At 36.2% G+C, this 24,561-nt stretch overlaps 1 protein-coding gene across 1 annotated transcript; it reads left to right on the forward strand.

Moving 5' to 3' along the window:
* Nucleotides 1–2,734: 2,734 nt before the first annotated feature.
* On the forward strand, nt 2,735–17,097 carry abhd17aa (abhydrolase domain containing 17A, depalmitoylase a). Its single transcript, XM_053487143.1, has 5 exons — nt 2,735–2,903; nt 9,108–9,506; nt 10,703–10,897; nt 12,942–13,121; nt 15,610–17,097. Exons 2-5 carry the CDS (start codon nt 9,145–9,147, stop codon nt 15,833–15,835), a joined length of 963 nt encoding a protein of 320 aa, XP_053343118.1. The 5' UTR covers nt 2,735–2,903; nt 9,108–9,144; the 3' UTR covers nt 15,836–17,097.
* The last annotated feature ends 7,464 nt before the right edge of the window (nt 17,098–24,561 follow it).

Consider the following 24,561-nt stretch of genomic DNA (forward strand, 5'->3'; position numbering starts at 1 on the left):
TTTATAATCTACCCGGCCAAGATCAAGCAATAAATAAATAGAAATCTCACATACCAATTAATATTTAAATAATTTATCTCCACCCGAAACTGCATTAATTTTTGCCTAAGATCTTGTATTGATGATATTGTATTGATTCCATATAGCCTTTTTCAATACATCTGAGTAACTTTCTGTGGTGGTCATTATGTGTGAAAATTAAGGCTGATAAATCTTGTAATTCTTGTTTTCAATATGCCTGTGCCAGCAGGAAAGAAAAACGTATTAAAATGTGAAAACCTGATCATTAAGTACATTCAGGCCAACAGCTGACAAAATTTTATTATGGAGTCTAGACCTGAACAACTGAAGCAAACAAAGATCATAACACTACCTCAAGAGGCTTGTAGAGTGGGCACTACGCATGAAGGGTGCATCTCCTCTAGCGCTTCCCTTCTTACCCTAATGCAGTCATCCTGCTGGGCTACGGTAAATCTAGATCATCAAACCACAAGACCCTTTATCACTGCTCCAAAGTTCAATCTTTATGCTCAATAGCAAAATTAAGGCTTTTTTCCTGTATAGTAACACTAACTTATCTTAAAAAGTGGATTTCTTATGGCCACACGGCTGTTTAGTCCCAATCCTTAGTTACTTTTCCAAGGGTTTAAGGAGTCATTTCAGAAAGTTCATGGTTCCTTCACGGTTTAAATAATGCTTCGAAGTGTTCTCAATCCAGAAATTCCCAGAAATTAATTCCAGAAATTTTGACCGCTTCTGTTGTTTTTCTGTAGCTTGAATCAGGTCAATAGTTTGAGCCCTTTGAAACACAGAAATACATTTTCCACAAGCATGGGATCTGTCTTTGACATAACATGATTATTTAAGAAATGAGAAGCTACTCAGTGCATTAGTTCGAGTTAAAAGCTTTCCGCTGAAACACTTCTATAGCTAGTAATTAGCCATTTAAAAACTATTTGCTTATTTAAATCCAAACTTCAACCTAATAATAATAAAAAAAAAACTGAATGCACCTTATCATGTCACTTGTTAGAATTCAAAGATTTTTTTAATAGTCAATATTTAGCATGCGGTTGTAGACAGGGTAATAACCTTGAGCGTGATATTGCTTTTATACAACAGTTCTACAAACACTATTTATTATCAACAGATTATAATTTGTTTGTTTATTTTACCAGTTAATTTACTCTGCAAACTCTTATCCTAGATCAAAAGACTGGTGGAAATAACTAACCACATCTGTCGGCGCTGGTGACCAACAGTTAGCACCTGAAAGTTGGTGTAATTAACAGGGGTGAAAAAGTACTTTTAACTTCTTGCAGCCAAAAGGTGAAGAAAATAAACCATGGCGGTCATGGACAGTCCTGGAAAACTTGTTTAATGTTTCTTTTTATATCTTTGCTTATACTGGATTAGAATATCAGCTTCCAGGTTTGAATCCTCGTGTACCAGGGTGTCAATCACTTATCCACACACCAAGTAGTGCCATTGACCAGGGATTACAAATGGATTTGGGATTCAGACTTGTGTTAGAAGCTACTTAGCTTTGCTTAAAATGAAATTAAACTTACAGATAAGTTTTCTTGCTGAAAGTGCTTCTGTAACTTGTTTTAAATGTGGGTTTTGGCAAGCTGTTGCTCTCTTCTTAGTATGGCGGACTGTACTGTCCTGTAACACAAAGTGATATATAGTTAAAAGTCCCTGTGCTGTCTATTATCACCACTCTTGGAATGCCTTATGTCTAATTACTTAGATATCCAAACCCCAGACATTTAGAGCTGTAAGGCACCACAATCATATATAGCGTCTGAAGAGTTTTATTCCATAAAAGCTAAATATTTTAGTCTATCTTCATTTCAGGCTGCAAAACAACAAAATTTACAGGACCAGGTGTTAACCATTATTGTAAATTTCATAATTTTACCTTTATATTTCAACTTATTCCACTTTAGAACATCACCTTACATCCCAAAAAGCGTGAAATGGAAAGCTAGTGTTTACAATCACTTGACCCACACACCTTGATAAAAGGTTAGCGGTTTTATTTATGCTTAAGACCTAGGTTCGCCTTACACGTAAATATAACAACACTGAGGCGATTTGGAAGAAACTTAAAATATTCAACTTAAAATCATCTTCGGAGCTTCAGGGTCTGTGTCCATGATCTGGTGGGAGTTTCTCAAGCTACTCCAGTTTCCTCCCACAGTCCAAACACATGCAGATTAGGCTAATTGGCGTTCCTAAATTGCCCGGAGTGTGTGAATGTGCGTGAGGACGTTCCTAGATAGTTGGATGGTATGGAGGTTTGGAGACATTTGGAGCTGTAAGGCACCAACATCATCTGAACTGTTTTATTCAATAAAAGTTGAATATTTTAGTATATAGAGACTTGTAGAATTCATTAGTAGATATGAGCATATATTAAACTTTTTACAGAATAATAAAAATTTAATTATGTTAATCTATCTTTGTGTGGCCATGCAAATGTAACTAAACATGCCTTCTTGAGTGACTTTAATGAAGATTAAAGTCCCATAGAAGGGCGGCTATGGACAAGAATACAAGGAAAATATTGATAACAGCATTTATTATTTATTATAGGCAGTTTTTGTTTAGAAAGGAAATGAGCTAATTTGGAATGAGATAGTTTTTGAGTATTTGCATACAAAATGGCACACTGCTTTTATTTTGGAAAAAGACGAGTCGTAAACACGTCAAACATGAAATCTCAGCCTTCACACTATGTGTAGCTTGTCGTTACGGTTAGCAAAACAGCTATTGAAACCGGATGAGTATCTGCAGTTAATCCCTAAGATGATTTTTAGTTACACAGGGAATAGATTGTTTAGTGTTTTGGCATGTATAGAAAAATAAAGACCTCTCTGAGATTCTGCTAGTTGTTGGTAAGTTGTTTTTTTCCCCTATCGGTTGTCTATGTTTAACTATAGCAGTCAATGCCGAACTAGTCAAGTTTTAGCGAAACTCCTTTTGGTTCAATCCCAAATCCCTGCCTATTGGTCATGTAGTGCGGAACATTAACATTATTACACAGCCTATGTAGTGCACTCTTATTAGAAGAGTCGAGTAATTTGAGACGCAGCCTGTAGCTTGGAGAGCTAGCATATTTGGTATTTTGATGGTAAAATAACGAAACCGCAAGTTTACACTTTTAAGATTGATTAAATATTGACAAATTGTTCTAACCACGCTTGTAGTACGTTTTAATAATACATTTATATCGACAATTTTGTCTAATAATACACCGAGAGATAAAGGCTAAGTTCTGCGGTGCCGCTAGGAGACAGGAAGCTCGCTAATGTAACCTAGCCTGCTTGTTTTTGCTGTCTCTTTAACGAAAACTGTTGTTTAAAGTCTCGCTTGGGTTAACTACTTATAAAACGGGTTAATACAATGGTTAAGATTAAGATTTTAAAGGGTATAGTAAGTTTTAGAGGTATGGTAAGGTATAAAGCAAGTATTTTAAGGCTACCAATAGAAGTATTAGCCCTGTAACAGTTTTTTGGGGGATAAAAATGTCATAAAGCTTGTCATGTTGTTTTCAACATCTTAAGGGGTCGACTTTTGTCGTCTTTTCCACAATATTAAGTTGTATGTTTTAGTTATGTTGAATCGCACAATGAATTATGTTAAATCCTGGTTTATTTAATATTCTAATATAAGAAAGAAGTGGTTGTTTATTATAAGATTTTTTTTGTTTATTGCTTGTACAAGCAACATTGAAGATATCTACAATATGACTTATTTTTTATAAGCTTTAACAAAAGTGTTTTAAGTTGCTGAAACCTGTTTAAAAAAGTGATTCCGGTCTGGAATGTTTGGTTGGATGCGCTTCCTGTCAATCAATGGGCCTCAGTAGAGGCAGGGGACGGGGCTTTGTAAACATTGTGCGCTATACTGAACTGAAAGTTTGGTACATGTTTAATACTTAGAGTAAATATGCCAGATGTTTCTTTGGTGGGATTCAGTTGACACGGACATGTAATGATGGGTATAATTCATTCGTAGTTAATTCCCACCCATCTTAAGGACACTCTCCCATCAGGCTACAACCACCCACCAAGGGGAGCGAAGGCTGTTTCCTTCAAATCGTGATGCCAGCCAACCACACCTTTTTCAACTGCTTGTTCACATACTGTAGGGAGCGGCGTAACACACTTGGAGAAAAGAGCTATTTGCTCCTTCGCTAGAGGGCAATCACTTCTCTCTAGGCTTCCCTGGCATGATTTATTAATTCCTGATTGGACAAGGCAGGAACATTCCATGAGTAAGGATATCCTGGCACAGCCCCACTCAGACTCACGTTGCGTTGGATAAACTTCAACTATTGAATCATAGAACATTCCAGTCATTCAAAGCGAGTTAGCTGGACTACAGGCAGTAAGTTTCACACATTTCAATGTCAAATGGTTATTTATACAGTAAGACAGCATAAATACAAAGTAAATGTAGGCTTACCAGTCACTTGACTAGGTACAACTTGCTAGTACTTTTTGGTTTCAGCAATCTTGAATTGAATCTTCTGTTGTCTAATTTTGGTGATACTGTGTGAATTGTAGCCTTAATCTTCTGTGGTAGTGCATACTAGATTGTTACTAAGTTGTGACTAGATGCTATTTGAATTAATTTTGCCTTTCTATCAGCTTGAACCAGTCTGGCATCAACAAGGCCTTTTCATGCAGACTTTCATGCAAATTTGTTTACTGATTTTTAAAAATTTCGTTTAGATAATTCACTGTAAACCCTACAGAGGTTGTCCATGAAAATTCCAGTAGATTATTAGTTTGCAAATACGCAGACCAGCCTGTCTTGCACCAACAATCAGATGCTCAGTTTGAACTTTGTCAGATTGTCTTGTCTACAAGCCTGAATGCATAGAGTTGCTGCCATGTGATTGACTGATAAGATACTTGCGTTAATTAGCAGCTGAACAGGTATACCTAATGAAGTGGCTAGTGAGTGTATATTAAAATAAGCGATAAAAGAATATATCTAATCCAAATAACAATGCGGCACATTGTTTTACAGCTTGAGATTCAAGTTTACTACACAAAGTGTTTTACACCTTTACAATGACAAAAAAAAAAATCAAACGGTGATCATCCCAGGATTTTTTGTTAAATTGCTCTCATGACTCAGAAACAATTCTCAAAACAAAATTGTTTAGAAGTTTTGTTTATAACAGTAAGTTAGAATTTATTTCAGAGAGAAACCTACAAAATGTAGAGCTTGAATTTCGTCTAGCATCATTGGAACTATAATTGGAATGAAGAGCACTGCATATAAAAAAAAGCTCCTGCATATGAAAAAAGCTCCTGAAACACAGAAACTCTGGTGATGAGTCACTATTACTCAGGATCTGTAAGTGATTTTATGACATATAGAGTTTGTTTCTCAAACTGTACACATCATAAAACAGTTAATGCATCTGACTAAAGAAAATCAGCATGTAGCATCTCCTCAGCATCCTGTACTCCCTCATATAAAGGAACATAATTTTTCTTTGTCCTACAAGCTTCTTTTTTGACTGTGTGCTTTCAGGCACAAGACAGCAGTAGTGATGGTAACGTCTGTGAGTTTGGGTTGTGTTTTCTTGGAATACTAAAAGCACCTGCTAGCCAAAAAATAGTTTTTTTCAGGTCTAGTTAGGTCTGTTCAAACTATTTATTTAATAATTCTTTTTTTACCGAATTTAGTCCTAAGCAGTTCTTGTTATTATTAGACAGAGGTGGAAAGAGTACTGTTACTTTAGTAAAAAAAAAAAAAAATTTTTTTTATTTAAGTTACCATTATAAAAATCTACTCAAGTAAAAAGTAGCTCATTAGGATTTTACTCTGGGTAAAAGTTACAGAGTTCCTTTTTTTTTTTTTTTTTTTTTTACAGCGGGGGTTGGATGGCGGAGTGTAGTTCAAAAAAGACAAGCGGATATAAATCTCAAACTAGTTGTTTTTAATTGAAGGAACACCTTTGCATAATAAAGCTGTTGCCTTTCTTGTGCTTGAAATCCAACTGGTTGCTTAAATGCGGTGTGGCGCTTTAGGCCGGATAGCCAAAGGGGAAAAAGAGCTCAGAGCCAAGAATAACGTTCAGCACAAAACCTTTATCGTCGTCTTTCATCATCACGAAATTATAAAACAAAACATAGTCAAAGTCAAAGTAAAAAAAAAAGGGTAAATGCATAGGGCGTTTCGGGAGTGAGCAGCAGATCTAAGCTCCTACTCCGATCTCTCCTTCTCACACACACACCTTCGCAGCGCACACACTGGGGGAGGGGCGACAAAAAAGGGCAAGATACTCTACATACATAATGTGGTATACAACATAGTAGTGGCCGTTAATCAGCTTTCAGTTAAGTCTGCATCACTGGCACCTGTTTTGTCCGTCTCCATCGTTCTTGTGAATTTAGTGCATTTGTTCTCCCCACCCATCAATCAATCAGTGCAGTGGTTTCCCAGGTGCAATTTTTTTTTTCCCCTTCCCTATTGCATCATTTTCAATATTTTTTTATTTTCATTCATTTATTTTTTTACTCTGTAGCAAATATAATTTAAGATGTAGCGAAGTACAATACTTCAAACAAAACATACTTAAGTATAGGGCTGCAACTAACGATTATTTTGATAATCGATTCGTTGGGCGATTATGTTTTCGATTAATCGGATAAAACCTAACCACTTCTTTAATTTGATATTTTGCTTATAACTATTTAAAAAAACATAAATCAGGGTATTATTTATGTATAAAAAGAAACTTTTAAAAATGCGAAAGCCACATATAGAGTTTAATAATCTTTAATCTTGACATTTTAAACCTTAAATGAAATGTAGTATATAATATATACAGTATAAATATATACTATAGTTTAAAAAATACACTGATATATTCAGTTAATAAGATATGAACAGCTAAAATAATGTAATTTTGTATAATAAAATAATGTAAATTACAAGTTAATTTTGTAGTGGACTATAAAAAAAACTGTAGAAATGCAAAAAGCTAATAGTCACAAATGTACTGTTATTTGCATTCGCTGAAAACCACAACAATTACTAAATGTAATATTCTACTGTTATTCGCACCGTGTAAATTAAGCTAATCTAAAATAGCGCCATTTAACTAATCACTATTGCTCATAAGGTGATTGCGCAATGTGATGCTAGCGAGTAGCATGTGAACAGATCTAGCGCGACTGTCCTGAAGTTAGCAAACAGTTTAAACAAAAGCACTTAAACTTTAAAGTAACTTTAAAGAGCCGTTTAAAGTGAATTGCTATCAAACCTTGGAGGACTCGGGGCGCCCGCTTTATCCTGCTCCTGTAACATCCATTGCGCGAGCGGCTGTGTGTATTTGTGCATCTTGTGGTTGCGCTCCTCAGTGACGTGAGCAGCCCAACTAATCGATAACGGCATTCGTTGACAACGAATTTCATTATCGATAATTATCGATTTTATCGATTAGTTGTTGCAGCCCTACTTAAGTAAAAGTAAAATTACAGATTTTAGAAACTATTTTACAAAAGTACACAAAAACTTTTTACATCTGTTATTAGAGCACTCTCACATCAAGGCTACAACCTCCAACCAGGGAGCGCGAAGGCTAAGGGATGTGAGGCCAACCAACCGCATCTTTCCAAACCGCTTGCTCATGCACTATAGGGAGCGGCCTAACACACTCTGAGGGCATGCATGTGCTCACGGACACCCATGACTGACTAACGTTGTGAAGGATGACACCGCTAAAGTGCAACCCTGAACTTGTGATCTCAGAATGATAAAAGTGCTCATTACTGCTGCGCCTTTTTTTTTTCTTTTCTTTTTTTTTTTTAATATTCCTGACTGGACTAGGCAGGGTTTTTCTATGAGTGTTTAAATATTTTGGGACAATCCCAGTCAGACTCACATCGTGTTGGATAAATTTCAACCATTGAATCATAGGACATCAACATTCCAGTCATTTAGTGCGAGTTAGCTGGACTACAGGCAGCGACTTTCACATGTTACATTTGACAATGTTTGAGTCCGTTAATAGATTAGAAAGAATTTACGACTTCAGATGAAACATTGCCTTCACTTTAGTCTGCAAATTAAGAAGTCTCTCAATTAGCTTCAATAGGGAGTGTTCACTGCTTATCAATGTTTGATCCTAATCTCTGTATGAAAAATTTTTTGAGCTGAGATTAAAGAAACAAATTGTAAATACACAAATAAAAACACTTTTTTTTTAGTAGTAGAGCTGTTGTATGAAAGCAATAGAACACTCGTGTTTGTGAGGTTGTTAAAGGATGTCCCAGAACTACATACTTAATAATATTAGGAATATGTTATTTATTTTGCAACTTCAGGTCTACACCACTAGTCAAAAGTCTGAACACCGATTTTAAAAATATGAAATAACACATATGGCATTAGGTAAGCAGTCAGTTGTTATTTTAAGACATGAAGGTCGGCTGTTCTGGAATAGCTCTAAAAGTGCATTTACAAAAGCCATCAAGCACCACGATGAAACTGGCTTTCATGTAAACCATCTCAGGAAAGCAAGAGCAAAACTTACCAGAGGAGAAGTTTATTTAGAGTTAACAGCTTTAAAAATCAACAATTAACAAACAGCACCTCATATAAGAGCCATTATGAAGGATTTACAGAGCATAAGAAGCAGACACATTTCAATATGGATGTTGACTGTCCAGGAGATTGCCAATGTTGGACGCCTTCAGCATTGTGGAAAGAAATAAAAATCAGGAAAGACAATAAGGGTGCAGGTGCGAGGGACGGGTGCCCCCACTTCCAACATCTATGGACTGTGCCGTAAAAGACTTTTGTTATGCCCCTAAATTAAGATTTTAAGCTTATAATTTTTTATATGGAGGTTGCAAGTACACAAAAAAACTCAGCTAATTGTTCTGTAATTATTACATGGAAGATATTTAAAGTTGTTCTGTCTTGTTAGCTATTTATGTGAGTACTACACAGCATATCTCAATTTGTATAATTCCAATATGGGACACATTGTTTGGTGGTCATATTTTATGTTTTAGTTTTAAATAATTTATGTTGGCTAATCTTCGTCTGTCTGTCTGTCTTGTTCCCAGGTTCTTCCCGGCTTTTCTCTTACTTGGTGCTGGAAAGATGAACGGATTGTCGGTGAGCGAGTTGTGTGGCCTTTTTTGTTGCCCTCCTTGCCCGAGTCGGATCGCAGCAAAACTGGCCTTCCTTCCCCCGGAGCCCACTTACACTTTACTGCCTGAACTTGACTCACCCACGACCATAACATCAAACCAGAGCGCATCGGGCCTGCGGTCTCGCCTTAGTCGGAGAGGAGGAGGTGGAGGAGACAGAGGTGGAGAGGGCAGATGGAAACTCCATCTGTCAGAGCGAGCCGAGTTCCAGTACTCCCAAAGAGAGCTTGACAGGACAGAAGTCTTCCTGACTCGTTCCAGTCGTGGGAACAAAGTAGGATGCATGTACATCCGCTGTGCCCCGACAGCCAGGTATAAATTTAAGTAAAAAATTATCCGCATTCCAGTTAGATTAAAAATTCTGTTGGTCTTCTCAGCACTTTCTGTTCAAGGCTACTGTCTCCTCAGCCACTGCTGTGCAGGTGTGAACGTGTTGCATCAGTTCATTTGCAACCACAGTGCAAGCAGAAAGGGATGCCCCACTTGTTACTTGCATGAAAGAAGAGCAGCGTGTAGTGATTTTTATTAATTTTGTTTTTTTTGTGTGGTCTGAGGATGTATCTGGTGCCGAAACAACTCACGGAAGAACAAAAACAGAAGCGTTTGAATATCCGCAAACAAAATGTGGGCTATACTCTAATAAAGGTGCAAGTTTCTTAAAGAGAATCATTACTGGTGACGAGACATGGAATCACTACAAGCCTGAGAGGAAACATCAGAGTATGGAACGGAAACATCTCAATCGCTGACCAAGAAAAAGTACAATCTTTCTGGGATTCTTAAGAGCCAGAATTGAAACATTATCATAAAAAAGGTTTGACAGTCTACAGCGCTAATTACAGTGAGACGCTCAGAGCTGAAGACTAATCTTTGGATTAAATGCAGAGGACTGATATCTAAGGGTGTCATGATCTTACATGACAATGCATGTCGGCACACCATATATTTATATACCTATAGGATATATATAAACCTGTTTGCTCCACTGGTCCTTCATCAGAAGCTCTACGAGGACAACAGTTCACTTCTGTTGTGAAAGTGCATTCGTGGCACGCAGCTCAGCCAAAAACATTTTCAATGAGTGAATACGAAAGATTTGCAAAGACACACAACGTGTATTGAAAAGCATATAATTATTTTTTTACATAAACAAGAGTAACATTTTTTTGTTACAGCAATTTAATTTATTTATGTTCCTGAATAAATATGCTGCTGTTTATTTAATTATAGTACCCATAATAATGGTTGTAGTCATTATTATAATTGTTCAAGACTTTTTAAAATGTGTGATTTATTATTAATCATTATAATTGCAAAAAACGGCATTTAATGTCTGAAGTTTGTTTTAGAAACCTCTATTTTATAGCATGGATAAATCTTATAAACTTAATTATAAATCTTATAAATCATAATTATTAAAGAGCATTCTATCTAAAAAAATCTTTATATTCATATAGATGCTAAAGCGTTTCTGTTCCTTTAAGGATTGCTCATGTTCATCGTTGCAGGTACACAGTGCTGTTCTCCCATGGTAATGCTGTGGATCTGGGTCAGATGAGTAGCTTCTACATCGGCCTTGGCACACGCATCAACTGCAACATCTTCTCTTACGACTACTCGGGTTATGGAGCCAGCACAGGGAAGCCGTCTGAGAAAAACCTCTACGCTGACATAGACGCTGCATGGCACGCACTCCGCACCAGGTGAGCAGAAGTCATTCAGTGAGGGAAGATTTGGTTATTCAGGAATCGTTCTTACTAAAGTTAAACATACAGTTTTACATCAGACCTCCAAATCACCCTGATAGATAAACCTTAATAGTGGGAGCTGTGTAGAAAAGAGTTAAATGTCCCACAGTAGAGAAAAGTTGGGACGACAGCCAGTCAAAAAACGTAAGTAACAATACTTAATATAAAGTGGGTAGTCATAACGTTATGGCCGATCGATGTATTGCATTACGTTACGCTACATTATCCACACCAATCAGCTTTATAATTATGATTAAGATTTTATAAAACTGCATTATCTGTTTCCTATAACCAGTTATTTATGATTTTATTTATTTCAACAATGCGCATTTATAATAAAAGTTAATCTGAGTATTTTAAAATTGAGACTTTGACTGTGATTAACTAGATAAAATTTTTTAATCGGTTTACAGCACTAATATAAAATGTGTGTGTGATTAGAGCACAGTCCTGTATACCTGTTGTACTGGACTACTATATTTTGTTCTGGTTTACCTCAAATACATGTAAATGTAAATAAATAGTACTTGGAACAGACTAATTAAATTCAATACTTAAGTGAAGTTAGACTCAAATTCGTCACAAGCCTAAATAGTTGATGCTAAAATGTTGTTATTGAATGAATCAAATTTATATGAGGTTAAAAGTTTACATCACTTGTTGTGAAGGAGGTAAATATGGTCAGAGGTGGGTAGAGTAGTCAAAAAAGTAAGAGTAGCTGTCCTTTAAAATAATTTTACTTAAGTAGAAGTAAAAAGTAGTCATCCAAAATATTACTCAAGTAAAATAAAAAAAAGGAATTTGGTGAAAAAAATTACTGAGTAACTGTTTTAATCTTAATGTCAGATTTATTTTATTTTAGAAATTATAATTATATTTTAGTGTATTTATATATACATGTATATATAAATATACGTATGACATCATATAAAAAGCATGTTTCACTTGCAAAAGAACAATGATATTTGAACATTGAATATAATGTTCAAATAACATTATATGGTACAATTAAAGTTAACATGTCACAATCACACAAACATGGAAAAAAAGTATTCTATACTTACCGCAAGATTGTACATTAACAGCCAGATCTCTCTAGTAGCAGCGTGGATTTATGGGCATTCCGCAAAATTAGAGAAAGAAGCGGAAACGTCTATTTGCGCGTGCACAAGTGAGCGTATGTAGGACGGAATTTAGGGGTAGGATGAATTTATAGAAAACCGGCTGAAGTTTTTTTTCTCCACTATGGTGGAGTCATGTGATTATTGTTGCTGCGTCTGATTGGTGAAACGAGTCAAGTGTACCCAAATGTAGTGGAGTAAAAGTAGCGTTTCTTCTTCACAAATCTTCTCAAGTGCAGTAAAACTACTCATAGAAGTAATTTTTTTTCCAAAAAGTTACTCAAGTAAATGTAATGGAGTAAATTTAACTCGTTACTACCCACCTCTGAATATGGTCTAGTGACTTTAAACTCTTTATCCTGATTCACATTTAAATTGAATTATAGCAGATGTTCGTAACTCTACCAGATGTCATATACTACCTTTTATCCGTTTTTTTTTATTTTATTTTTTATCAGAACATTTTTGAAAAGTTGTAAAACAGAAGTTTTTCTACAAAAGTTAAGCAGTGAAACTGGGAAATGATTATCCACCAGTTGGGTTTTGATATAATATTTTTTTTTTTTACTTCTACTACAACTACTACTACTATGATGGGTGTTCAACTCAAAACGGGGCTTTCAATTGGTCAGAATTACAGAGCACAGTTATTTTAAATGTTTGCACCATTCATATGTTTTACTGTAGCCTAGAGTCTCATCACTGTACTGCACATAAAATCTTCTGTAAATGTCGGTCAGTTTTAAGCCCTCATTTACAAGTAATTTCATCATAAATCCTGGTTTGACTTGAACTTCCCTTTTTATTATTATTAGTCTTTCTGCTACTACTGTTACTACTACCGTATGTCCTAACTTTTTTTTTTAAATTACCTCCAGATATGGGATAAGTCCAGAGAACATCATCCTGTATGGCCAGAGCATTGGCACAGTGCCCACGGTGGATTTGGCTTCACGTTATGAGTGCGCTGCCGTTGTCCTCCACTCCCCTCTCACCTCGGGCATGAGAGTAGCCTTCCCCGACACCAAGAAAACCTACTGCTTTGACGCCTTTCCCAAGTAGGTGCTTCCACTATGAAAACAGCTACAGAGATTGAAACAAGAGAACACATACAGTAATCATAATTATGGGTTCATCTTTACACTCCTTGGGTTGTGTGTGTGTGTGTAAGTGTGTAAAAACAATGGCTCACTGATCACTGTTGCTTGTTGCCGTCACTGAACAAGTGTCGCCCTACAAAATCACTAACCTAAAAAAAAAAGATAAAAATTCAGGATTCTGAGTATGGTTTCTACTGCATGCGTATTGGTTTTGCACCATCATAGAGTCAAAAGTCCCAACAGTGCCAGTTATGAAAAGTCTGTACAATTTTCTTGATACATGATATGCCTTAAATTTAACTTTTATACTAGAGCAGTGTGATTAAATCAATTATGTAATTTTTCACTGATTTTTGTGTTGCTTTTTTGATAAGGTATGGTTCTGAATCGATTCAACAATATTGAATATTGAATATATCACAATAATTTAGGTAAACCTTCTAATGTTGAATTTTCTAAATTTGATAAAGTCCTTACTGATACACCACAGTCTATGCTGAAAATGCAAACTGCTCTCCACATCATCTAGTTTTAAGTTTATTAGCAGTTGATGCTATACCACAACCTATTAGACTAGAGTCTGCTGCAGAGAAAAAAAGACTAACTTTGCGTGGGATATAACATTAAAAAAATAAACAAACAACAACACAGGTAACACAGTATTTCAATGCATATAAGATACTTTAAATCATTTTTAATACTTTTAAACCTGTTAGAAATGTAGTTGCTATAATACAATAAACATTAGTCCTAATGAACTGAAATCAGGAATCACACTGCCTAAGAATTAAATTGAATAAAATCAGCAGTCTGTCTATGATCCAAAGCACTGTACTGTCTTGTGCAGAAATATTTATTGATATTGTATTAATAATGGTACTGTAGTGTAGATATGAACACAGCTCTATACAGTCTAAGGCACGTTATTTGTTTACTATAAATATTTGTTAGAGTTTATTTAATGACTTTGAGTCAATACAAAAACGATATATATCTATATAATTATATATATATATATATATATATATATATATATATATATATATATATATATATATGTATATATATATAATTATATATATATATATATATATATATATATATGTATATATGTATAAAATGTGTATATATGTGTGTGTGTGTGTGTGTGTGTATATATATATATATATAATATATATATATAATATAGTTTTTGTATTAACTCGTATATAACTTTTTAATAAAAAAAGAATTATGTAATACATTGTCAGTAAGAAAAACGTTATGTAACAGACCACTGTTGCACAGAACTGTGTGTATACGAGCAGGTCTGGGGAAAAAATCAATTCAGTGATGTATTGTGATTGTTTTTTTTTATTTTGCCAATTATCACCACACTGACTTTAAAATGGTTTTTTAAAGTATTATTATTATTATTATTATTATTATTATTATTTAATTTAATTTATATATATTTGCATGTAAGGTGGTGAAATGTCAATAGATTGGCTATAATAAAGGCTTAAATTAAATAATACTGATAAGTGAAATAAAGTGCAGCCTTGATGTTTAATTGTATTTTTGATGAGAGTGCAAATAGTAATAATTGTGCAAAGAAAGGCAGTGTGCTTTAAACAATTCACAATTTAAACAATTGCTGTGTGGCAGGAGTGAATTATTTGCTTTTTATTGTGTGTGTGTGTGTGTGTTTGTGTGTGTATAAATTGGACATAAGATGAGTAATAGAACACATCAAAATGTTTTTTGGAAATTTTGTCTGCTTTGCATGCATCATGTAAAAACTACTGAAATTAATTTTACTTAATTTATTAATTTTACCCTCATCACAAAATCTTTAGTTCATATGAATTCAACAGATGGCGCTGTAAATTTTTTGATACGCACGTATGAGTGTGCAGTTATATTTCACTTCTAATGTGTGTTTATGTATGTGCATATACACAATTATGGAACGAATCATATCGCCATCTAGGCATCATGATAATATCTTATCTGGGGGTCCCTGGTGATTCCCATCCCTAATAAATAGACATTGTAAAATATTTATAAATATATAAGGTTTTGCATGGCCATGTACAATTTCTATGTATGGTCACAAAAGACAATGGGATTAGGAATCATTACTGTTCTATAACGTTTACATTAAAGGAAGCCTGTATTAAATTAATATACAGTGTGTGTGTGTGTATATATAATCTATATATATATATATATAAATAAGAGACTTGGTGTTTATGTGCAGGTCTACGGTATCCACTGAGCAAGACTTCATGCATAAACTATTTGTTAGCAACAAAGTTTAAAGTCACAAAAAATAAACAGGGGTGCGGGTTTGCAGCATTGTCGGTTTTACACCCCGTGCAAACATCACTTTGTGAAGTAATCTTGGTGACGTTTTTCACTTTCTCTGTCCTGTATTAACTGACACTCCCATCTTTTCTTTCAGCATCGAGAAGGTGTCAAAGATCACATCTCCTGTGCTGATTATCCACGGCACCGAGGACGAGGTGATCGATTTCTCGCACGGCCTTGCCCTATTTGAGCGCTGCCCCAAGGCCGTGGAGCCGCTGTGGGTGGAGGGAGCCGGCCACAATGACATCGAGCTCTACAGCCAGTACCTGGAGCGCCTGCGCCGCTTCATCAGTCAAGAACTGACCGCCCAGTATGCCTGAAAATCCAGCAGTTTCAAAGCTCAGTCCAGGTCAAACGAACACTCCAGTGTCAACTGAAGGGCCTGCTTCAACAACAACTTCCACTCTGTAGGCTGATAAATGTTAACATGTAAACCTGGATGGTTCAACATCTCGAAGCAGTACCTTGTGGGTCCAGTAAAGCAGGGCAAAAAAAAAAGAAAATCACCACAAACTCTATTGTCGTTAATTCTTCGTATTATTGTATTATGATGTTATTATTTCTTTTTTGCTCGAGGCATCTACAAGGAGACTGCCATAAGTGCAATTTCTTCGATTGGTTCTTGTTTAGTTTATTGTTTTGGGCTAGAGGATTTAATTTTTTGCTCTTTCCTGTATGTGTGTGTGTGTGTGTGCTCTCTGCTGGACAGATTGGGTGTTTTGTCTGACCTTGTGGAGACCGTTATATGGATTAAGTGTGTGTGTGTACTGATTTATTACAGACTCTTTAAAATGCTTTTTGATCTCAAGCACCTCTTGTGGCCCCTTTTTCAGTTTTATTTGTCCCTTTCTTAATGCATTCGGATTGCCAGCCAGCAGCATCTTGTGTCTGGGTGTGTGTTTAGCAAGACATGAGCTGAGCGATAAATTTAGGCAGCAAGCAATATAACTTGGGTTACTGTGAATACAACAATAAGGCAACCTTGAGATATATAAAATAAAACTCGCCCGGCCACTACACACCACTTTACTTAAAAAAAAACCAAACAATATTAATAAAAGGCAAATAAAAAAAAATAATAATTTCACGCAAATAACACGGTTACATGAATGTAGCTTTCATCTTTCATTCTCCACAATAACGCTTCAACTTATGAGTAACTAGCGCTCTCTTTCTACCTGAGCTTATTCATCATGGTGTTTTCCTCTGACTTCCATTTGTGGCTTTCCTGAACACTATAAATCTTGTATATATATTTCCCTAAATGTCCTGTCGCGCACATTCTCACTCTGTCTCTCTGTGACACTTATTTACTTCCACACTCTACAATCTATTCACACATCGTGTCAGTGCCTCACCTTTTAATTCACAAGTTTTCTTCAGAAATAAGAAAAGGGAAGTTCTGTTCTCTTTTTCAAACTTTCTGACATTCTTCAACTCTTTCCTCTTTCCACTTTCTCATAGTGGCAGTGTTGGTAAAGCTTAAGAGTTTTTGAATATGAACACACAAAAGAAAAACACTTTGCTAGTTTTTAAGATATCCTTCCTCTTTTTGGTATTTCTTATTGCAATCAGTTTTTTTTGTAATCTATTTATGACATTAACATTTCTTGCAGTTTAGCTATACCTAATGCATTTTAAGAACATTACGAAGAACTTACAAATCTATTTTTCTAAGAGTAAGTTTTTGCTCTAGTGCTCTAGTTTTGTCTAAATCAAAGCCATTCTTAAGGGACTGAACAGTAGTTTTATTGCTATTTGGTTAAAGTGAGAAGAGGATAATTCAACCCTGTCCCCAGATAATTAGATTTGCATTTGTCCCTTTGTTTGCATGTGTAAAGCCCCCTTTTTTGAGATCATCAAACTAAAAGAAAAAAAACAAAGAACAAGAATCCCACAAAATAACTTTTTTTTTTTTTGGTCTAATGGCGCAATAATCTTAAATTCACACATATTTTATGTGTAACCTATAGTCTCGGTGTGGATACTTACCACCAAATGGCAATAAACCTAAACTTTATGATTAATATGTTTGAAAAAAAAAAACTATTTAGAAACCCTCATATAATATATATATAAAATGATTACTGTATTATTATTATTATTATTTTCCAGCTGCAGCCATGTATGTGTGTAGTCATTTCCATTGGTGAAAGAAGCATAATGATTTTTTTTCCTTGTGTATCCTTTTCTTAGCTGAAGAATGTATGTGCTGTAATGTAACTGATTAATAAAAGTAATTATGACTACCTTAAGAGTATTCTTAATTATTTTTTAGATCGGGTTCTTTAGAAGGTATTGTTAAATTCTCAGCTCAGTTCTCAGCTAGTGGTTTTACCTCCAGCTTCAATTTAAATCAAATATGTTAATCTACATTTTTTTTTTGACTGTAAAAGAGAACAGAAACTTTCCACATTGTTATTTGTAACTATATTCACTTAGTTTTTGTTCATTTGTTCAGGTTGTACAGTTATGGCAATTAGCCTGACTTTTTTTTTTTTTAAAGCATCTTTTAATTAGTTTCTTAGATTATCTTGTTAGAGTGTCTCGCATATAAACTGTTGATGTAGAAATGATGAGTAGAGATTGAATATGTTCATATAAACTTATAATTTGCATTACAACCCCCACTATTGTTAGCTGCCGTTAGAGAAATGAAGTAACTTCCAGACAACTGGAGATTAGATATTGAATAAACACAGCTTTCACCAGAACCACTAGATGGCAACATGTTTCTTTCCTCCGTTTCCTCTTTCCACCGCTTATGAATACATGAAGCTGCATGTAGTAAGTAACTGTTAGTCCTGCTTTCTTTAATTGCAGTCTTAAAGACATGTTTCAAATACAAATGTGCCATCGTAGTAAGATATTTAAGTTTGAATTAGTTTGACATAAAAAGTAAAATATCTGCTTGCAATGTTATATTTTATGAGAATGACTGATTATATAAAATCTATAGATGTCAATGATTTCTTTAATTAGCTGATTAGCTACTAAAATGTCCTTTAAACAACCTGCTAAGAGTGTGAGATTTCTGTGGTTTATAAAAGCAGATTATGCTTTCATTTTATTTATAAAATATCGGTTATTACTAATTTAATTAAAAAGTTCCTTAAAACGTAAGCCTCAATATAGCATATCTTAACACTTGTGTAGCAATGCATTTTGTATATATTTTTGTCTATATAAAGTAATGTAATCATTTAACATTTAAAATCATTTATCTTCATTATGGACTGTATTGTTGGACATTGGATGCAGAGTCAACACCAGGAACACTGGTACTGGAATGGATGCAAGGAGAACGTGAGGAACCTACACAGACGAGAACCCAAGCTTAGGATTGAACCTCGAATGACCCTTAATTAATAATAAATAAATAAAATTTCTGAGGTTTTTTGAATGCAGTCATTGTGTTCGCATCTTTAATATTATGAGGGAAATTCCACTCAGTGTTTCCATCCCTACTGAGAACCGGAAGAAAAGTCAAGTCAAGTCAAGTAAGCTTTTATTGTCATTCCAACCATATACAGTTCAGTACACAATGAAACGAAACAACGTTCCTCCAGGACCAAGGTTCTACATACATGCAACAACATAAATTACCAACAAAAAAAGTTTTCAGGTTCTTGCTAACATGAAAAGCAAAACCTTAAAAAAAAAAATCTTATTAATATCAAAGGTGAGAAAAAGATATACTGGTTTAAAAAAAAAAAGGTGTTCATACTATTATTTTGTTTGACTTTGATTAGGTTGCGCAATGTGGTCTCTATTTCATGAGTGAAAATGATTGCTTATGCAAACACACACATTGATGTGGAAACCTGGCCAGTCGGTACATTCAGTTGGTCAGCTGACTTTTTTCGGACATAACATTAGTGAGCCTGGATCTGACAATCTGAAGCAACCCCAGATCATAACACTGCTTCCAGAGGGTTGTACAGTGGCCACCATGCATGATGGGTGTATCGCTTCATGTTCTTCCCTTCTTACCCTCACACACACATATCACTCTGGAATAGGGTCAAGACCACATGACCTTTTTCAATTGTTCCAAAGTCCAATCATTATGCTCCCTAGTCTCACTAACAAGTGCTCCTATGATCCTTTGAGTTTCCGTGGATATTCTCCACCTTTCACTATTAAACACAGCTCTGATTTCTATTGTGAAGTTTTTGCCATGCAATTTCACCAAGCGTTTAAATGATCTCCGCTCACACTCATTCATTACTTTCTCCTGACCACATTTCTTCACTTGATTACGATTGTGGTCTTTACGTTTTATTAACCATCTTCTTGTATCGAGCTCGGTCTAAAGTGGGCTTCTCAACCTCTGCGAAAAGCAGTTGCTCTGAGTTACGGTAATGTTTAACGTCATGCCCTACATTTCTCACCGCTCTAGCACACTCAACCCATTTTATGAAAGATATGATAATTGCTTAGTGAATTGTATCGAGTGCGTTAGAAGCAAGGGAAAGACAATAATGTGCTATGGATGTGGTTCTCACCCATGGGAGCCAGAATCCCATTTAATCAATCTCTGTATTGCAAACTCTTTTCATTTTTGGCTTTGTAATGGCAGAATGAATTGCACGGCAAATTGGCGTCGATTTTTTCCCTTACACCCTCCAAGAAATGCCTGAAGACCCAGCTCTTCCAGGACGTCCATGCAGAAACACCCCAAGCTCTCTTTCGGAGTGTACGTGTCTATATAAATGTAAAAGTGTTCTCTTTCACAGTTTTTCCTCTTTTATTGCATGAAGGACATCATCATTTTGTCAACAATTACCCACTCCAGACTTGAAACATCAGCTGAAAGCACAATAATTTGCTCCATTTGTCTACCATATGCAGTAGTCTTTATTTCCTATACCGTTTATCTTGTGTACAGGGTCGTGTACAGGGGCTTAGGGCATAACCTCGACAGGGTGCCAATCCATCGCAGGGCACATACACAATATGGACAATTTGGAAACACCAATTAACCTAATCTGCATGTCTTTGGAGTATGTGAGGGAACCGGGGTACCCGGAGGAAACTCACCAAGCACACGGAGAACATGCACACACGCAAACCCCATGCACACAGACCCGAGAAGAGAATCGAACCCCGACCCTGGAGGTGCGAACCTGTGCATCAAAATGTAATGCTATTGAATAATTGTTCTTAAAAAAAAAAATCCATGGCTGGTGCACCATGCCTAATTATCACTATTTGTTTTGTTACTCCTCAATATTAGCACTTACTGTGTTTATTTTTTTGGGGTGTGTATAAGCTGCATTTATCACAGTCAGCTTTTTTACAAATCTTTAAACAGATCTTTTTATTTTTTTGTTTTGTTTTGTGACCTGTATTTGTAGCACTCCTCAGCTGTGTTTGCACTCTGTGTGTGTGTGTGTGTGTGTGTTATATTATATTTCTCAGTCAGCTCTATAACAAATGTTCACCCAGAATGTATTTGGTCTTATGTTTAAAACATTGTAGATGAAAGAATCTGGTAAATAAACGCATAAATTTGGGGTGGTAAAAACCCACATGACATCCGCATCACACCTACAGTACTAGGCATTGATTATTTTCTTATATAATATTAAGTCACGCTTTTAACCATAATTTATACTATACATTAGAAACAACACAACACCATTATCCACAAAATTTATCATGTGATAATGTCAATCTGACGTGTCTTGGTATCAGAAGTAAAGAAAACTATAACTAGACAAAGCTTGGAGAGAGAGAGAGAGAGAGATAGAGAGAGAGAGAGAGAGAGAGAGAGATTCATTAGAATGCTTCAACTTGGTGCAATGCAAGCCAAGATGGTTTGGAGTTGCCAGGAATTCCATTTCCAGTCTATGGAACAGATTCCAAACAACTGTTTCCACAGCTGACGCCCTAGGTCTGGAAGGCCAATACAATAGTGACAATGCCAAGACAAGACAAGACAGACTAATTCAACGGCATAATTTGAGAAATTATAAGAAACTGCTGCCACTACTGCTGCTGTATTCCAGGGTTACACATTATAAGTCATCGGACTATTCAGTGATGTTTGGCTGCAGCTGGACTTGCTGAATGTCCAATTACGGTAGGCCCAGTTGTTGACTCTACATCATTGTTAACGTCGTCTGAATTTTCTATTTCTGATGCTGACGGAAACATATTTTAAAATAAAATCAACCTTTTTTTATAGATTTGACAGAAATATATTTTGTTGTGATGTTTCAGCTGCTCCCAGCAAGGGGTCATCACAGCAGACTATCCAGTCCACACATACAAGCTTGGCACAAGTTTTTTACTCCGAAAACCCTCCCATTTTATCCAGACTTGTGACCACCTGGGGTTTGAGCATTGGTTGGGAATCAAACCCAGGTCTTTCACACGGCAGGCAAGACACCTACCACTGAGCCACCAGAGCCCTTTGTAAGGAATCTACTGTGACAAGGGGCAAGAGCAACTCCAAAATTGCAGCTCTTGGGGGATGTTCCTGGCCTCCATTGGTCAGGACCTACCAAAAGTGGGCAAGAAAACAGGGCCATTGGTGGCCAAGGCTCCCTGTTGGGGCTGGGGAGTTAAGGCAGGTCTGTGTAGTCTAAGGTTAATGCTGGTTCCAGTAGAAAGGTGTGAGAACGCTCAGTGCATCACTATTTTGGTGCAAAAATAGGGCACCTACTCTAAATCAGGTGTGTGGTCATAACCTTGTGAATGATTGGCCTACACAATGGTTATGAAGTCCAGTCCTGGAATCCCATACTCTTTACGCGTTGTTTCAACCTGTTAAAGACTTCATATTTGCTTAAGAAAGGGAATGGATGAATTTCCATATACAGTGGGATAAAATTATGGTGGAAAATAAGTATTTGGTCAATAACAAAATTTGATCTCAATACTTTGTTATATACCCTTTGTTGGCAATGATAGAGGTCAAACGTTTTCTGTAAGTCTTTACAAGGTTTTCACACACTGTTGCTGGTATTTTGGCCCATTTCTCAATGCAGATCTCCTCTAGAGCAGAGATGTTTTGGGGCTGTCACTGGGCAACACAGACTTTAAGATTAAGGTTAAGATCTGGAGACTGGCTAGGCCACTTCAAGACCTTGAAATGCGAAGCCACTTCTTTGTTTTCCGAGTGATGTGTTTGGAATCATTGTCAAGCTGAAAGACCTAGCCATGTTTCATCTTCAATGTCCTTGAAGATGGAAGGTTTTCACTCAAAATCTCACGAAACATGGCCCCTTTACACGGATCAGTCATCCTTGTCCTTTTGCAGAAAAACAGCCCCAAAGCATGATGTTTCCACCCCCATGCTTCACAATAGGTATGGTGTTCTTTGGATGCAACTCAGCATTCTTTCTCCCCCAAACACAAAGTTCTATTTTGGTTTTATCTGACTATATGGCATTCTCCCAATCGTCTTCTGGATCATCCAAATGCTTTCTAGCAAACTTCAGACGGGCCTGGACATGTACTGGCTTAAGCAGGGGGACACGTCTGGCACTGCAGGATTTGAGTCCTTGGCGGCGCAGTGTGTTCCTGATGGTAGCCTTTGTTACTTTGGTCCCAGCTCTCTGCAGGTCATTCACTAGGTCCCCCGTGTGCTTCTGGGATTTTTGCTCACAGTTCTTGTGATCTTTTTGACCCCACGGGGTGAGATCTTGCGTGGAGCCCCAGATCAAGGGAGATTATCAGTGGTCTTGTATGTCTTCCATTTTCTAATAATTGCTCCCACAGTTGATTTCTTCACAACAAGCTGCTTACCTATTGCAGATTCAGTCTTCCCAGCCTGGTGCAGGTCTACAATTTTGTTTCTGGTGTCCTTTTACAGCTCTTTGGTCTTGGCCATAGTGGAGTTTGAAGTGTGACTGTTTGAGGTTGTGCACAGTTGTCTTTTATACTAATAGCAGATGCCATTAATACAGGTAACGAGTGGAGGACAGAGGAGCCTCTTAAAGAAGAAGTTACAGGTCTGTGAGAGCCAGAAATCTTGCTTGTTTGTAGGTGACCAAATACTTATTTTCCACCATAATTTGCAAATAAATTCTTTAAAAATACTACAATGTTTTCTGGATTTTTTTTCCCTTTATTTTGTCTCTCATAGTTGAGGTATACCTATGATTATAATTACAGGCCCCTCTCATCTTTTTAAGTGGGAAAACTCGCACAATTGGTGGTTAACTAAATAATTTTTTGTGCAATATTTAGCATTTTAATTATTATTATTTAAAAAACAACAACAACATGGGATATAATGTCAGGTGAACTGAACGTCTTCATGAAACTGCAGCTATTGTTGGCTGTCACCTGAATTATACACTTTGTGCTCACATTAGCCTTGGGTGATTTTATAATTTGATCCTGTCCTTGGTCACATTCATAGATGTCACTTGAATGTGCCGCTTTTTCTCAGCCTGAGATCAGAATGCTGTTCCTAAACCTTTAAGCTGAACACACAAGCACCGCCATAGACAGGTAGTAGACCATAAGTATTTTCAAGGAGAATATCATGCTTTTCCCTCCAGTAACCTCTGATCATGCTTCCTTTCTAGTGTTTCATTGGGCAAAATTTTTGATACTGCCAGACACTTTTGCTTTTTTTTTGTTTTAAATTCCATATCCGTACAAGATGATACTCAAAAGTCTGCAGTGGTAGGCAGCTAGGAAAACATCTTTCTTTCACATTTTATCTGATCTGATGTGCTCTCTTCTTTTAAATTCCATATCCTTACAAGAAGCTACTCAAATTTCTGCAGTATCTCTGATATGCCTGTGCGGAATTTGATTCGGGAAATCACATTATATATTAATATAATGCCTTTTTAAATCTATCTCACAGTCGTGCCCATTCATTTGCTCCAAGTTTCCCTTGGGGTGAGTTTGACTTGGACCATATGCGGGCTACATTTTACGAGATTGTGTATCAGTTTTGACGGAACATTTCACGCTACGCAGCTTGAAACCGAATCACAAGGCGATCCATCTGTAGGATCTGTGTTGAATTAACTCTGAATTCAGTATGGTGTGTGTGTGTGTGTGAGGGAGAGAAAAA

Source organism: Clarias gariepinus, chromosome 25 (genome assembly GCF_024256425.1).
Source record: "Clarias gariepinus isolate MV-2021 ecotype Netherlands chromosome 25, CGAR_prim_01v2, whole genome shotgun sequence".
NCBI lineage: Eukaryota > Metazoa > Chordata > Actinopteri > Siluriformes > Clariidae > Clarias > Clarias gariepinus.